This window comes from Oncorhynchus keta, chromosome 34, assembly GCF_023373465.1.
Source record: "Oncorhynchus keta strain PuntledgeMale-10-30-2019 chromosome 34, Oket_V2, whole genome shotgun sequence".
Classification (NCBI taxonomy): Eukaryota; Metazoa; Chordata; class Actinopteri; order Salmoniformes; family Salmonidae; genus Oncorhynchus; species Oncorhynchus keta.
Genome location: NC_068454.1, coordinates 8550125 through 8568010, shown reverse-complemented (window position 1 = coordinate 8568010; position 17886 = coordinate 8550125). Strand labels below are relative to the sequence as shown.

The following is a 17886-nucleotide window of genomic DNA, read 5'->3' as shown; positions in this document are numbered from 1 at the left end:
CTCCCTCCACCTCTCTCCCTTTATCTCTCTCCACCTCTCTGATTCTCTCCCTCCACCTCTCTCTTAACCTCTCTACTCCTCTCTCTCTCCCTTCATCTCTCTCTCTCTCTCTCTCATCTCTCTGTCTCTCTTCCTCCACCTCTCCCCCTCCTTGACCTAAATGTACTCCTCTCTTGATCTTTCTCTCTCTCTTTCTCTTTCTCTCTTTCTCCTCTCTCCTTCCATCTTTCTCAGATATTTCTTGCTTTATCATTGGACACCGTCTATTATCAGAATGGTTCAGTGTAATGTAAATGTCCCCTGTCTATTTTTTTTTACAGCATCTTCATCGCACTTTATGTAACCAAGCACAGGAGTTGTTAGCATAATGCTGTTGTTTTTACTGTTCTCTTACCGTGGGACTGAAAAAAAATAAGTGAAAAGAAGGTGGCAATGGAACACACTTGAATCGCAACAAAAACATAGTGGAGAGGTTGTCCCAAAGACAGTAAAATAGGCTACATAACGCTTGGGGAACCGCTCCTTATTTGGTTGACAGTGTTAATTGACATTTGGGCGTAGACCTATTTTCAGTATGCTACAATTGGCTTTTCAAAAATGAAGTCCAACCTCTGCCATCCCTCTGACCGCGGTCGCTGCCTGGTGTGATAGGATGCTTGGTGTTCCACACAGCGGCTCCCACGCCCCCAGACACACACGTGGGGATCTGCGTCACGCAGTCGCGTGGGAGTGAGAGATGTAGCGAGGGAGGAGCAGCCCAACAGTAGGGGAGTTGGGTGGAACGTATAGTTAGCAGGTCCTTTATTCTAAACCTCTATTTCACGTACTCATAATTTGTTTTCTCGCCGTGAGAGAACGGAGAAGTGAAGAACGGAACGAGACGTTGGATGAGCGGCGTGAAGAGTTCTGCAGGTAGGCAGGCTATAGATGTTTTCTTTCCTTTTCTAGCAGGGCGCAAACTTGAGACGCATCCATAGACGATCTTGGTTGGACTTTAATAGGCTAAATAATGTTGTAAACATGAAATGGCTTGACCAATATCACAAAGAAGGGACTGGGAGTGATAAGACTAATTGTTGATAAGCGTACCTATTGTTGATGAAGTGCACGTCCTGTAAGCGCCATTCAATCTGTTGGCACATAAACTAATTGATACGTTTTGTATGACTTTTGTATTCGGAGAGTAGAGTTGTGAACTGCTGTGCATTTGGGCAACAATGACAGTGGAAGCGGGACGGAGTTTTTAGGCTAGTCTATGAGTGGGAAACTCAAACCCATTATTCCCGGGCGCAGGGACACAACCGGTGGGCGTCTACACTACCCCAATGTGTTGTCACTACTCAAAACATTTAAGGAATATGAAGAAACCTGTTGCACTTAATATATCTGAGTACAGTTAATTAAAGTGATTTTTGTTGTCATTACTAAAACACACACACACAGCTGAAGTCTATTGAGGCACCTGTGCGTCAACCTAATTAACATTTTAAAAAATCCCCATCAAAATCCGCCAGTTTAAACGAGAGATCCGTTTTGTTGTTGTTGTTGTTGTTGCATGGGCTGCATCTCAATCCGCCACATCCGCCTTGTCGGCCTTCAGCATCTGCAATGGAAAGTGGCAGAGCTACAGCACTGTTTGACAGACTAGGAGATATCCAGGAAATCAGTCTTACCAGGAAAACATCTGGAGTGACTGAACCATTTGGGTTACAAACTAATATGACCCCACTATGTACTGTAAAAAAAATAGATTCAGGTGGTTAGTAAACTATACTTGAAAATACAATTATTTTGACTTAAGTTTTTTGTTGTCATCTTTAGTGATTATAATTACTACTTTACTGGATAAAAAAAGTCCAGAGATTAAATGCATAAATCCTTGTTTAACACTAAGACACGATCATTGAAAGTAAAATATAAAAAATAAAAAATATATATATATCTCATAGATACAGGACAAACCTGTTATTCCTTACGATGAGGTTTCTGACTGTCTTTGTCTGTTCTTCATTTCTATGGGCTATAGGGGCAGCAGGGTAGCCTAGTGGCATTGGACTAGTAACCGGAAGGTTGCAAGTTCATATCCCCGAGCTGACAAGGTACAAATCTGTCGTTCTGCCCCTGAACAGGCAGTTAACCCACTGTTCCTAGGCCGTCATTGAAAATAAGAATTTGTTCTTAACTGTTTGCATAGTTAAATAAAGGTCAAATACATTTAAAAAATAATGCCTGACCCGCATGCAATATTTTTTATCAAATAATTGTTTCATATTTTTTCAGATACCAACAGGGGTCCTAAAATTCCAATATCGAATAGCTAAACTACCCCCCCACCATTTTGAGAAAGTTAGAGGACATTTACTATAAAACTTAAATTCATAGGCGTTTATTTGCTTTAATCACTGGACACAACAGCCGCTAATTAGAGACAGGCGTCGATTTCCTTAATGCATACAGCTTTTGCTAATTTGCATAGTTAATTGTTTAATTCCAGAATTTTAATCAATTTCTTAATTTCCTGCAATAATGTGTTCACACAATGTCATGTTTCTTTTGTCTTCGTATGCCTCTGTAAAAAATCATTTTCCTTGACAGAATAATTAATTATTCTCCTCTTTTGACTGTGCATTTTTGTCAGTTCTTACTTACGCCACTAGAAGGTGATCTGATGATTCCTAGGGCTCTGTTCTCTCGAAATGGTTGATTGTTTTTGTGCTTGCCGGTTACCTAGCGGTTCTCAGCTGTTACCAGCCAATGGCTAGCAGTTTCTTACTGCCAATAATAGAGGATGATTGCCATAATTTGTTCAAATCAAATGTTAAACCTCATAAACAATTCATGGTAATCTTGTAAACAATTCATTTAGACCAGGTGTTTATTATTTTTATTTCACCTTTGTTTAACTAGGAAAGTCAGTTAAAAACAAATTCTTATTTACAATGACAGCCTAGGAAGTTGTACAGTACAAGGTTAACTGCCTTGTTCAAGGGCAGAACGACAGATTTTTACCTTGGCAGCTCAGGGATTCGATCTAGCAACCGTGCGGTTACTGGCCCACTAGGCTACCTGCCCGCTCCAGCACAGGGTATGTGCACAGCTGTCTCTGTAGTGTCCTGGGTAAGGGTGTGTGTAGGTAGACTAGGTGTGTGTGTCACTCTAGTGTGCTGGGTTAGGCTGTGTGTAGTTAAGCAAGGTGTAAAGCTTGTTCCACGGTGTCTGACTTTGGACTGGGAAAAAGGAAGCCCATGCAGCACCTGTCTGTCTAGATCAGGGTGACTCACAGACAGGGAGAGAAGGGGAAGGAGGGAGAGAAGGGGAAGGAGGGAGAGAAGGGGAAGGAGGGAGAGAAGGGGAAGGAGGGAGAGGCAGGGGCGAGAAGGAGGGAGAGGCAGGGGCGAGAAGGAGGGAGAGGCAGGGGCGAGAAGGAGGGAGAGGCAGGGGCGAGAAGGAGGGAGAGGCAGGGGCGAGAAGGAGGGAGAGGCAGGGGCGAGAAGGAGAGAGAGAGGCAGGGGCGAGAAGGAGAGAGAGAGGCAGGGGCGAGAAGGAGGGGAGAGAGGGAGGTGGGGGAGAGGAGTGTGAGGAGAGAGGGAGAGGATATGTGGAATAGTAAGTGACTGAGAGAAAGAAGGTAACAGAGAGATACTGACATTACCACCATGCTAGCTGCAGTCATCCTCCTCTAGCCTTCTTGCCCTGTCCAATTGTAATTGATCTTTAATTGAGATGTCAACTGACTCCACTTAGGAGTACTGGGCCTCAGCCACAGAGCAGTGGGCCTCAGCCACAGAGCAGTGGGCCTCAGCCACAGAGCAGTGGGCAGAGCAGTGGGACTCAGCCACAGAGCAGTGGGCCTCAGCCACAGAGCAGTGGGCCTCAGCCACAGAGCAGTGGGCAGAGCAGTGGGACTCAGCCACAGAGCAGTGGGACTCAGCCACAGAGCAGTGGGACTCAGCCACAGAGCAGTGGGACTCAGCCACAGAGCAGTGGGACTCCACAACAGAGAAGTCCGCAGAGCAGTGGGACTCAGCCACAGAGCAGTGGGCAGAGCAGTGGGACTCAGCCACAGAGCAGTGGGCAGAGCAGTGGGACTCAGCCACAGAGCAGTGGGCAGAGCAGTGGGACTCAGCCACAGAGCAGTGGGACTCAGCCACAGAGCAGTGGGACTCAGCCACAGAGCAGTTCGTCACGACTGTATAGTACGGATGTTTGAATCTCAATGCTACATTCAAATCTCCCTACCATGATATCATTCAAATCTCCCTACCATGATATCATTCAGAGCTCCCTACCATGATATCATTCAGAGCTCCCTACCATGATATCATTCAAATCTCCCTACCATGATATCATTCAGAGCTCCCTACCATGATATCATTCAGAGCTCCCTACCATGATATCATTCAGAGCTCCCTACCATGATATCATTCAGATCTCCCTACCATGATATCTAATCCAATATGACACCAATGTCGATGAAACTTCAAAAATCTACTTGATTGGAGGTACCCAACACACTCCCTGCCTCTTGTCATGAGCCGTCCGGCATTAGGAAAAAAAGACAAGGTCTTGGGCCGACCGAGCTCAATATCTAGGCATTGGATAAGAACGAGACTACAGCATCTATAAAGTGATCATTAAACTTGCCACCTTGTCGGACTGAAAACGTTTATGGGGCAACAGTTTTGATTAAATGTAGAATATGTCGCTCTCACGTGCTCATTTCTGTCAATTAAGAACCAACGATATGCTACATTTTTCTTTTAGCATTTCTGACTATGCTAACGTCTATTTTAGCCGAAGCGCAGAGTTCTAACACTGGGTCGGTTGCTCGGCAACAACACAGTTGCTTGCACCAGACTGACAGTCATAAGAAGCCTATGTGAACTAACCTAGGATACTGTTAATAGCTAGCTACAGTGCCTTCAGAAAGTATTCATACCCCTTATTCCACATTTTTTTGTGTTACAGCATGCATTCTAAATGGATAAAACACTTTTTTCATCTCACCCATCTAAACACAGTACCCAATAATGACCAAGTGAAAACAGAAATATGAAATACAGAAATATCTAATAGAAAAAGTACATTTCTTTGCCACATTTTTTGCCATATTACTTAAAGATGCACCATGCGGAAATCACTCCACCATTTCTTGCTTCCTGAAATTATAATAGTTTGCTTAATTTTGTGACAAAGAAATCATTGTACCATTTAAACTGTGAAATATATAGTTTTCATACCCCAATTTTTTTCCTTCAGTTGTTTGGAGTAGAAAACTGAAAGTAAAAGACGCAAAAATGAAATTTTAAAAACGGAAAGCATAGAAATAGAACATATCTACCACTTCTTAGACTTGCTTTCAATGCGAATTTGAGTTCTATAACTTGTATTTCTATGTGAATTTGGTCAGGTCGCCCAAAAAGTGACATATTGCAGCTTTAAGTGCCTCGTTGAACTGTACAGACGTCCTTCTTTTCACTCTGTCATTTAGGTTAGTGTTGTGGAGTAACTACATTTTCAGTTTTCTCATATCTCAACTATTAAACTCTGCAACTCTTTTAAAATCACTATGAGGCCAATGGTGAAATCTCTGAGCAGTTTCCTTCCTCTCCGGCAACTGAGTTAGGAAAGACGTCTGTATCTTTGTAGTGACTGGGTGTATTGATACACCATCCAGAGTGTAATTAATAACTAGGGATAATCAGCATCTGCTTTTTTTTTTCTTTTACCCATCTACCAATCAGTGCCCTTTGCGAGGCATTGAAAAACCTCTCTGGTCTTTGTTGTTGAATTTGTGCTTGAAATTCACTACTCGATTGAGGGACCTTATATGTCTGAGATTGGGTACTCATTCAAAAATCATGTTAACAACTTTTATTGAACATGGAATGAGTCCATGCGACTTGTTACGCATATTTCTACTCCTGAACTTATTGAGGCCATAACAAAGGGTTGAATACTTACTGACTCAATACATTTCAGCTTTTAATGCTTTATTAATTAAAAAATATTCTACAAACAAAGTTCCACTTTGAAATTATGGGGTATGTAGATCAGTGACACGAAATATCAATGTGATCAATTTTAAGGAGTGTGAGAACTTTCTGCAGGTACTGTTGGTTACTTTTCCCACATTTTGTTATGTCGCAGCCTTATTGTGCATTTTTTTCATTTAGTCCATTTTACTTCAAAGTAACCACCCTTTGCCCTGATGACAGCTTTGCACAATCTTGGCATTCTCTCAACCAGCTTCATGCATTTCAATTAACACTTTTTTGGTTACTACATGATTCCATATGTGTTATTTCATAGTTCTGATGTCTTTACTATTATTCTACACTGTATGAGTAGGTGTGTCCAAACTCTTCATTGGTACTGTGTATAAAGTAGCAAACATTTAAAAAAAAACATAAACATACACTCAATTAGTATTTGGTAGCATTGCCTTTAAATCGTTTAACTTGGGTCAAACGTTTCAGGTAGCCTTCCACAAGCTTCCCACAATAAGTAAGGTGAATTGTGGCCCATTCCTCCTGACAGAGCTGGTGGAACTGAGTCAGGTTTGTAGGCCTCTTTGCTCGCACACGTTTTTTCAGTTCTGCCCACAAATTTTCTATAGGATTGAGGTCAGGGCTTTGTGATGGTCACTCCAATACCTTGACTTTGTTGTCCTTACGCCATTTTGCCACAACTTTGGAAGAAGATTTGGGGTCATTGTCAATTTGGAGGACCCGTTTGCGACCAAGCTTTAATTTCCTGACTGATGTTTTGTGATGTTGCTTAAATATTATCCACATCATTTTCCTTCATGTTCCATCAATTTTGTGAAGGGCACCAGTCCCTCCTAAGGCAAAGCACCCCCGCAACATGATGCTGCCACCCCCGTGCATCACGGTCGGGATGGTATTCTTCGGCTTGCAAGCCTCCCCCTTTTTCCTCCATACATAACAATGGTCATATTGGCCAAACAGTTCTATTTTTGTTTCATCAGACCAGAGGACATTTCTCCAAAAAGTACGAACTTTGTCCCCATGTGCAGTTGGAAACCGTAGTCTGGCTTTTTTTTATGGAGCTTTGGAGCTCTTTGGAGTTTTGGAGCAGTGTCTTCTTCCTTTCTGAGCGGCCTTTCAGGTTATGTCGATATAGGACTCGTTTTACTGTGGATGTAAATACTTTTGTACCTGTTTCCTCCAGCATCTTCACAAGACTCTTTGCTGTTCTGGGATTGATTTGCACTTTTCGCACTAAAGTACGTTAATCTCTAGGAGAGAGAACGCGTCTCCTTCCTGAGTGGTATGACTGCTCCGTGGTCCCATGGTGTTTATACTTTTGTACTATTGTTTGTACAGATGAATGTGGTACCTTCAGGCATTTATAAATTGTTCCCATGAATGAACCATACTGGTGGAGGTCTACAATTTGTTTTCTTCTGAGGTATGATTTATTTTTTCCCCCATGATGTCAAGCAAAGAGGCACTGAGTTTGAAGGTAGGCCTTGAAACACATCCACAGGTACATCTCCAATTGACTTAAATTGTCAATTAGCCTATGACATCATTTTCTGGACATTTCCAAGCTGTTTAAAGGCACAGTCAACTTAGTGCATGTAAACTTCTGACCCACTGGAATTGTGATACAGTGAATTATAAGTGAAATAATCTGTCTGTAAACAATTGTTGGAAAAATTACTTGTGTCATGCACAAAGTAGATGTCTTAACTGACTTGCCAAAACTATAGTTTGTTAACAAGAAATTTGTGGAGTGGTTGAAAATGAGTTTTAATGACTCCAACCTAAGTGTATGTAAACTTCCGACTTCAACTGTAGGTAGCCAGCTAGCTAGCTAACGTTAGCTAATGTTAGGTTGCTTGTCCAAAGTCCAGCAGCGAGCCTCTCTCGCTAACAACAGTCAGCTGAAAGCTAGCTAGATTTATTTGTTTTGATTTGTCAGTAAGATACAGGCATCTTTCCTATCTCAGTTGACAGAGAGGAAGGAAACCACTCAGGGATTTCACAATGAAGCCAATGGTGTGTAATGGCTGTGATAGGAGAAAACTGAGGATGGATCGACAACATTGTAGTTACTCCACAATACCAACCTAATTGATAGAGTGAAAAGAAGGAAGCCTGTACATAATACAATTATTCCAAAACATGCATCATGTTTGCAATAAGGCACAAAACTAAAACGGCTAAAAATGTGGCAATTAACTTTAAAATGAACTTTTTGTCCTGAATACAAAGTGTTATGTTTGTGGCCAATCCAACACAACACATCATTGAGTACCACTCACCATATTTTCAAGCATGGTGGTAGCTGCATTATGTTATGGGTATGCTTGTCATTGGCAAGGACTAGGGAGTTTTTTGGGGATACATCTAAACAGAATATTGCTATGCACAGGCAAAATCCTAGAGGAAAACCTGGTTCTGTCTGCTTTCCAACAGACACTGGGAGACACATTCACCATTGGACAATAACCTTAAACACAAGGCCAAAAATACACATGAGTTGCTTTCCAAGACGACATTGAATGTTCCTGAGTGGCCTAGTTACAATTCTGACTTAAATCAGCTTGGAAATCTATGTCTAGACTTGAAAATGGCTGTCTAGCAATGATCAACAACCAACTTGAAAGAGCTTGAAGAATTCAAAAAAAGTGCAAATATTGTACAATCCATGTATGCAAAGCTCTTAGAGACTTACCCAGAAAGACTCACAGCTGTGAGTCACTGCTAACGGTGATTTTAACATGTATTGACTCAGGGGTGTGAATACTTATGTAAATTTGATATTTCTCCATTTCATTTGCAATAAATTTGTAATACCTTCTAAAAACACATTTTCACTTTGTGATTATCAATTTTGAATTCAGGCTGTAACAGGCTGCAAAATGTGGAATAAGTCAAGGGGTATGAAAACTGGGATTGAGTTGATTTATAATTGCACATTGGGTTTGGCTGAAGTGTTTGTGTGTGTGTGTGTGAAATTCTCAGTGCACAACCCACTTTTTGTGCGCAGATGCAGTGCAATGTAATGTAAATGGGCCACTGTGATAGACAGCAACCTGCCTTGTTGCTCCATTTCACTCCCTACTCCCTGTCACTCTTCTCACTGGCTCTGTTGGGTAGCTAGCTATAAACTGTACTGGGGACTGGGAGTGGGGGAGGAATTCACACATACAATAAATACACACACAATGGTTGACTCCATGCTGAGAGAGAGACTACTAGAATCTGAAGTCAAATGTCTACTCTTTGCTGATGATCTGGTGCTTCTGTCCCCAACCAAGGAGGGACTACAGTAGCAATTAGATCTTCTGCACAGATTCTGTCAGACCTGGGCCCTGACAGTATATTTCAGTAAGACAAAAATAATGGTGTTCCAAAAAAGTTGCCAGGACCGCAAATACAAATTCCAACTAGATACCATTGCCCTAGAGCACACAAAAAAACTATACATACCTCGGCCTTAACATCAGTGCAACAGGTTACTACCACAACCCTGTGAGAGATCGAGAGCGAGAGAGAGGAAAATGTTTTAAAGAGCAGGTGCTTCTACACCTTCATTTCTTGCTGTTTGGGGTTTTAGGCTGGGTTTCTGTACAGCACTTTGAGATATCAGCTGATGTACGAAGGGCTATCAGCTGATGTACGAAGGGCTATATAAATACATTTGATTTGATTTGATAAACCTTCCAATAGTGAACAGGATAACATTATCTTGATCTACAACGCCTAGCGGATCTAAAGAGAGAGCGAGCAACTACGTGTGCTGAAGAGTATGTATGATGTGTAACTCTCCCTGGTCTCCAGGAGTGTTGCATGCTGGGATGGATTCAGAGCTGCCTCTCTGTGTCTGCATGCTCCACTGCTTCATGTTCTCTATCCCTCTAATCTACAGGACATTAGAAGTGTATATATCTGGTATATTTTTGCTGTGTTTTTTTAATATTCATAGATTACTTATGATTTATTTATTGTTCAGGTCTTTCACGGCTGAAATCTACTTTGTATTTCTGGAGTTTGACTATGAACAATTTCTTTGTATTATGTGCATGTGGCTGGTTTTATAATTTCATAGTGGTTTTCAGTGTTAAGACTACCCCTTCTCAGACTTGACATAGCATGTTATGTCATCATTTTTATGACTGTTAAAGTATATGGCAATAGTGTGTGTTCTGTCAGGTATGGCGGCGGTGTTACCCAGGACCCTTGGGGAGCTCCAGCTCTACAGGATCCTCCAGAGGGCCAACCTGCTGTCTTACTACGGGGCCTTCATCCAGCAGGGTGGCGACGACGTGCAGCAGCTGTGTGAGGCGGCCGAGGAGGAGTTCCTGGAGATCATGGCCCTGGTGGGCATGGCCAGCAAGCCCCTCCATGTTAGGAGGCTCCAGAAGGCCCTGCGAGACTGGGTCACCAACCCGGCCCTGTTCAACCAGCCCCTGGCCTCTCTCCCTGTCTGCAGCATCCCCGTCTACAAGCTGGAAGCTAACGGTAATTCTAAGGCTAGCGCCCACGTCACGGTGCCCACTCTCTCACTGGCGGCGGAATGTGTGGGTGTGTCAGGGGTGGGGGGCGAGGGACGAGGATGTACGGCCTCTGGGTCTCCAGTGCAGATTGGCAGCGAACCTCGTTTCTGGGGCTCCTTGTCCTCTCGCGGCGGGGAAGGGGGAGCGGAGAGCGAGCGAAGCATGTCCCCTGCTGAGATGACCCTGGGTCTGGGTTCTCCCTCGCCGCCATCCCCCCGCGGCGAGGAGGTACTGGATGCCGCGGCGTTGAGGTCGCTGGCAGAGTGTGTGGAGCGGCTGGCCCAGGCGCTGCCCCGGAGCGACCCGTCCGAGGTGAAGGAGGGGCTGCGGGGTAACAAGAAGCTGTCCAAGGTGATCTGCCACATCCTGGACATGGAGGAGGAGGACCCGAGGAGGGAAGAAGAGATACGCAAGTACAGCGCAATCTACGGACGCTTTGACTCCAAGAGGAAGGATGGCAAGCACTTCACACTTCACGAGGTAGATGGGGAAAGAGGGTGTTTGTGCATGTGTCTGTTTGTGTCTGTTTGTGTCTGTTTGTGTCTGTTTGTGTCTGTTTGTCTTTGTGTTGCATCGGTGTGCAAAAAAGTAACATTTTCAGATTTTTGGGAACTTGATTGTTGTTATTCAACTTCCCCGAAATTGAGAACTCGTTAAAACAATAACCCTCCAACTCCTCTTCTTCCCCTCCTCTCCTCCTCCTCCTCCCCCTTCTCTGTGTCTAGCTGACAGTGAATGAGGCAGCAGCTCGGTTGTGTATGAAGGAGGTCTCCCTGCTGACCAGGAGAGAAGAGTTGTTTGGTCTGGCTAGACAGGTCTCTCGCGAGGTCACCTACAAGTACACCTACAGGACTAGCAAGTGAGAACACACATGTGCGCGCACACACACACCACACACACACACACACTGAAAGTAGTGTGATTTTGTAAGCAGTCCAAGCATCAGGAGGATGAATGGAAATACTTTCAATGTGTATAAACGTAATCCTCCTAATGGGTCATAAAAAGAAAACATATATATATATATATATATATACAGTGGGGCAAAAAGGTATTTAGTCAGCCACCAATTGTGCAAGTTCTCCCACTTAAAAATATGAGAGAGGCCTGTAATTTTCATCATAGGTACACTTCAACTATGACAGATAAAATGAGAAAAAAATTCCAGAAAATCACATTGTAGGATTTTTAATTAATTTATTTGCAAATTATGGTGGAAAATAAGCATTTGGTCACCTACAAACAAGCAAGATTTCTGGCTCTCACAGACCTGTAACTTCTTCTTTAAGAGGCTCCTCTGTCCTCCACTCGTTACCTGTATTAATGGCACCTGTTTGAACTTATCAGTATAAAAGACACCTGTCCACAACCTCAAACAGTCACAGTATATATATATATATATATATATATATATATATACAGTTGAAGTCGGAAGTTTACATACACTTAGGTTGGAGTCATTAAAACTTGTTAGTTAGGTAAGTTAAGTAATCCTTCTCACCCCCCCCCAAAAAAAAGATTTAGATGCAAGTGGCTGTTCCACTGGATGTCATAAGGTGTATGCACCAATTTGTAAGTCGCTCTGGATAAGAGCGTCTGCTAAATGACTTAAATGTAATGTAATGTTTATCAGCCACTCCACAAATTTCTTGACAACAAACTATAGTTTTGGCAAGTCGGTTAGGACATCTACTTTGTGCATGACACAAGTCATTTTTCCAACAATTGTTTACAGACCGATTATTTCACTTATAATTCACTGTATCACAATTCCAGTGGGTCAGAAGTTTACAAACATTATGTTGACTGTGCCTTTATACAGCTTGGAAAATTCCAGAAAATTATGTGATGGCTTTAGAAGCTTCTGATAGGCTAATTTGAGTCATTTGGAGGTGTACCTGTGGATGTATTTCAAGGCCTACCTTCGAACTTAGTGCCTCTTTGCTTGACATCATGGGAAAATCAAAAGAAATCAGCCAAGACCTCAGAAAAAAATAGTAGACCTCCACAAATCTGGTTCATCCTTGGGAGAAATGTCCAAATGCATGAAGGTACCACGTTCATCTGTACAAACAATAGTACGCAAGTATAAACACCATGGCACCACGCAGCCGTCATACCGCTCAGGAAGGAGACGCGTTCTGTCTCCTAGAGATGAACGTACTTTGGTGCGAAACGTGCAACTCAATCCCAGAACAACAGCAAAGGGCCTTGTGAAGATGCTGGAGGAAACAGGTACAAAAGTATCTATATCCACAGTAAAACAAATCCTATATCGACATAAACTGAAAGGCCACTCAGCAAGGAAGAAGCCACTGCTCCAAAACTGCCATAAAAAAGCCAGACTACAGTTTGCAACTGCACATGGGGACAAAGACCATCGTTTTTGGAGAAATGTCCTCTGGTCTGATGAAACAAAAATAGAGCTGTATGGCCATAATGACCATCGTTATGTTTGGAGGGGAAAGGGGGAGGCTTGCAAGCCCAAGAACACCATCCCAGCTGTGAAGCACGGGGGTGGCATCATCATGTTGTGGGGGTGCTTTGCTGCAGGAGGGACTGGTGCACTTCACAAAATAGATGGCATCATGAGGAAGGGATGTAGATATATTGAGGCAACATCTCAAGACATCAGTCAGGAAGTTAAAGCTTGGTCGCAAATGGGTCCTCCAAATGAACAATGAGCCCAAACATACTTCCAAAGTTGTGGCAAAATGGCTTAAGGACAACAAAGTCAAGGTATTAGAGTGGCCATCACAAAGCCCTGACCTCAATCCTATATAAAATTTGTGGGCAGTACTGAAAAAGTGTGCACGAGCAAGGAGGCCTACAAACCTGACCCGGTTACACCAGCTCTGTCAGGCTGAATGGGCCAAAATTCACCCAACTGAACAATTTAAAGGCAATGCTACCAAATACTCATTGAGTGTATGTACATTTCTGACCCACTGGTAATGTGATGAAAGACATAAAAGCTGAAATAAATCATTCTCTCTACTATTATTCTGACATTTCACATTCTTAAAAGAAAGTGGTGATTCTGACTGACCTAAAACAGGGAATTCTTACTGGGATTAAATGTCAGGAATTCTGCTAAACAGAGTTTAAATGTATTTGGCTTAGGTGTATGTAAACTTCCGACTTCAACTGTAAAAAGTATTTAATAAGAATAATTCATTCATTCAGATCTTGGATGTGTTATTTTAGTGTTCCCTTAATTTTTTTGAGCAGTGTATATATATTTTCTATATAGAAAAGAGGATTAGAAATTATGTGAGTAATGTTATTTGATACTCTAATTCTATATTCTAATTTCATAGCTGATCAATCCTTGATCAAATACTTTTATTTGACAGCATTGCCTTCTCATGACTGGTCCTTGAGAATAAAGTTGAAATAGAAAATACCACATGAGTTATTTGAGTATAAAATCTCATGTTCCATCTTGGAAGTTGCCAGCCTGCTTGTGCCAGCCACTCCTTCTTTACTCCTTCTTGATGACAGAGGTTTTAATCAGACATGCAGGTGCTTCCTGGCTGGCAACCACGACGACGGAAAATTCCACCCGACGCCTGTGTCTTTCTCACTTCTTCGCGTCGTGACGTTGTTGCTGATTCATAAATAATTATTTTTATGGGACGGACATTGTCCCCGCTTCCACCATCCTTTTGGCTTAGTTGATGTAACCTGAATGTTTCAATTATTAAAATTATTATTATTATTTCAATTATTAAAAAATAATCACTGATTTTAAATTTGTTTTTCATAACAATGCACTATGCATTAATGTGGGTTAAATGCTGTGGTAAAACAGAATAAATCGATTAATAGAAGTCCCATGATTGTAGTGACTGTCCATTAGTGCTTATCACTTATTAACCATCATTTATCCAAATAAAATGTTGTTTGTCACATGCGCCGAATACAACAGGTGTGGACCTTACTGTGAAGCCCTTAACCAACAATGCAGTTTTAAGAAAAATAAGAGTTAAGAAAATATTTACTAAGTAAACTCAAGTTTAAAATGTAAAAAATATAATCATAAAATAAAGTTACACAGTAAAATAACAACAGTGAGGCTATGTACAGGGCTTTTCACAATTACTTTAATCAAATATTTCAGTTGTGTATATTACATTTGATGACTTTATTATTTCATTCCAAGTCAACATCTCATCTCCATAGAGCTGTTGTCTATGCTGTCTGAAAAAATCACTATGTGGTTCTTCAAAGTAAATAAGGCATACTATTATGACTGCTGAATACCAACTGTCAATCAATTAGATCATGTATGTTCAGTTAGAGATACCTCGCAAAGCAACTGCTCTCTATGCCTCTCGATGGCACATTATTCTCCCTCTCTCTCTATCTTCCCCACACTAACTTAATGTAGCAGGTGGAAAAGAAACACAGACTGGACAAGTAGGCGCGCAATGGATTATGGTCATTGTTAGGGATGCACAATATATCGGTGAACATATCGGAATCGGACGATATTAGCTAAAAATGCCAACATCGGTATTGGCCCGACGTCTAGTTTAACTCCGATGTTATAAACCGATGTCAAAGCTGCCGTGCCTATAATGTAGTTACATGACGCCTTGTAAAATTTTGAGCTACACCTGCAACACAGCATTCCTCACCTAGCCCACAATGTCTGCTGTGTGGATCGAGCAGTCAACAAGTCGAGCAGTCATTTGAAAGAGTAAGAACCTTTCAGAGAGACAACTCAAAGGCGAAATCCATTAACGGCAAGATAATGGAATTCATTCCCCTTGACAATGAACCGTTCTCTGTCGTGGGTGATGTTGTCTTTCGCCGACTGGTCGAGCACCCGTACACACTACCAAGTGCGCTATTATTCAAATGTTGCCCTACCTGAGTTGAATGGTAATAGCGTCACTGCTATTAGCTTCACGAAATACATACTATGGAATGCTGTTTGGGTCTTTGTGTGTCAAAAAAAAGTAGCACTGTCAAAGCTGAAGAAAAAAAGTCTGCAAACACCGGCCACGAACGATGTGTTTACAATACCCCGTTGGTAATAAAGCATCATTTGTTCAACCGCAACTTCTGGGGTAGCTAGCTTTAGCTTGGTACCTAGCTAGCACCAATACAACCAGCCTGAAAACAATGACCAGTAGAAACTGCTGTCATTTTCATTATTCTTAGCAATGATTTAGGAATCCTTGTGAGTAAGTATTAACTAGGTTGCTACTTGTTGTTCGCCTATTGAAATTGAACTTCAGTTCATGAAAGTAAATAGCTAGCCAACTACTTAACCCTGTTGCCCAAAGCTAAGGTCATCTGGCTAGTGAGGCTCAACCGGACTGGGTTATGTGTTGTGAAGCTAGCCACAATAAGAATTAGGCACAATAGTGGAATTTCTGGTTTGCCTTCAAAATAAAATGATGTCATTGAAAGGGGACACAAATGAATACAAATAGTATAATTATGTCATACTTTTATTTTGAAGGCTAACTGCAAAGTCCACTATTGTGACTAATCCTTATTGTGGCTAACTTCACATAGATGGGTCCGACCACCATTAATCAAATAAGAACTGTCTTATAAATTAGGGTTATTTTAGATAACACCTAGCTAGCTAACTATATAGCTAACTATAGCTACTGAAACAGATTATGTTGTTATGCTATATTTTAGGGGAAGAACATTGTTTGTGTCCATGAGCTAGCTAGCTTTTTTTTAATGACCAGCACTGTAGGTGCGCGAGACAACTTAACCTGCATCATAGCATATGTATTGATGAGTTGTTGTAACATATATGAAATACTAGTGATAGTGTAAAAACTGTACAAACGCGTTAAATTGTGTGACGTGCAGTCATATTCAGGTCCTGATTGAGTGGCAACCACGACGACGGAAAATTCCACTCACTTCTTAGTGTTATTTGACATGTATCTTTTTTGACACGCAAAACCACAACAGCTTTCCGTAGCAGAGACCCAAACGGCGTTCCGTAGCAGAGACCCAAACGGCGTTCCGTAGCAGAGACCCAAACGGCGTTCCGTAGCAGAGACCCAAACGGCGTTCCGTAGCAGAGACCCAAACGGCGTTCCGTAGCAGAGACCCAAACGGCGTTCCGTAGCAGAGACCCAAACGGCGTTCCGTAGCAGAGACCCAAACGGCGTTCCGTAGCAGAGACCCAAACGGCGTTCCGTAGCAGAGACCCAAACGGCGTTCCGTAGCAGAGACCCAAACGGCGTTCCGTAGCAGAGACCCAAACGGCGTTCAAACGTCCGTAGCAGAGACCCAAACGGCGTTCCGTAGCAGAGACCCAGAGACCCAAACGGCGTTCCGTAGCAGAGACCCAAACGGCGTTCCGTAGCAGTTCCGGCGTAGCAGAGAGACGTTCCGTAGCAGAGAACGGCGTTCCGTAGCAGAGACCCAAACGGCGTTCCGTAGCAGAGTTCCGTAGCAGAGACCCAAACGGCGTTCCGTAGCAGAGACCCAAACGGCGTTCCGTAGCAGAGACCCAAACGGCGTTCCGTAGCAGAGACCCAAACGGCGTTCCGTAGCAGAGACCCAAACGGCGTTCCGTAGCAGAGACCCAAACGGCGTTCCGTAGCAGAGACCCAAACGGCGTTCCGTAGCAGAGACCCAAACGGCGTTCCGTAGCAGAGACCCAAACGGCGTTCCGTAGCAGAGACCCAAACGGCGTTCCGTAGCAGAGACCCAAACGGCGTTCCCGTAGCAGAGACCCAAACGGCGTTCCGTAGCAGAGACCCAAACGGCGTTCCGTAGCAGAGACCCAAACGGCGTTCCGTAGCCAAACGGCGTTCCGTAGCAGAGACCCAAACGGCGTTCCGTAGCAGAGACCCCGCGTTCCGTAGCAGAGACCCAAACGGCGTTCCGTAGCAGAGACCCAAACGGCGTTCCGTAGCAGAGACCCAAACGGCGTTCCGTAGCAGAGACCCAAACGGCGTTCCGTAGCAGAGACCCAAACGGCGTTCCGTAGCAGAGACCCAAACGGCGTTCCGTAGCAGAGACCCAAACGGCGTTCCGTAGCAGAGACCCAAACGGCGTTCCGTAGCAGAGACCCAAACGGCGTTCCGTAGCAGAGACCCAAACGGCGTTCCGTAGCAGAGACCCAAGCAGAGCGTTCCGTAGCAGAGACCCAAACGGCGTTCCGTAGCAGAGACCCAAACGGCGTTCCGTAGCAGAGACCCAAACGGCGTTCCGTAGCAGAGACCCAAACGGCGGTCCGTAGCAGAGACCCAAACGGCGTTCCGTAGCAGAGACCCAAACGGCGTTCCGTAGCAGAGACCCAAACGGCGTTCCGTAGCAGAGACCCAAACGGCGTTCCGTAGCAGAGACCCAAACGGCGTTCCGTA

At 43.3% G+C, this 17886-nt stretch overlaps 1 protein-coding gene across 3 annotated transcripts in view; it reads left to right on the top strand.

Annotated features, from left to right (window-relative positions):
- Nucleotides 1-684: 684 nt before the first annotated feature.
- Nucleotides 685-17886, top strand: part of LOC118366583 (NGFI-A-binding protein 1-like) — a 41409-nt gene continuing 24207 nt past the window's right edge. For all 3 annotated transcript variants that reach the window (XM_052492993.1, XM_052492994.1, XM_052492992.1), the window contains exons 1-3: nucleotides 685-912; nucleotides 10188-11011; nucleotides 11257-11390. In XM_052492993.1, coding sequence (XP_052348953.1) covers nucleotides 888-912; nucleotides 10188-11011; nucleotides 11257-11390 — 983 coding nt within the window. In that variant the 5' untranslated portion in view covers nucleotides 685-887. The remainder of the gene's footprint in view (nucleotides 913-10187; nucleotides 11012-11256; nucleotides 11391-17886) is intronic.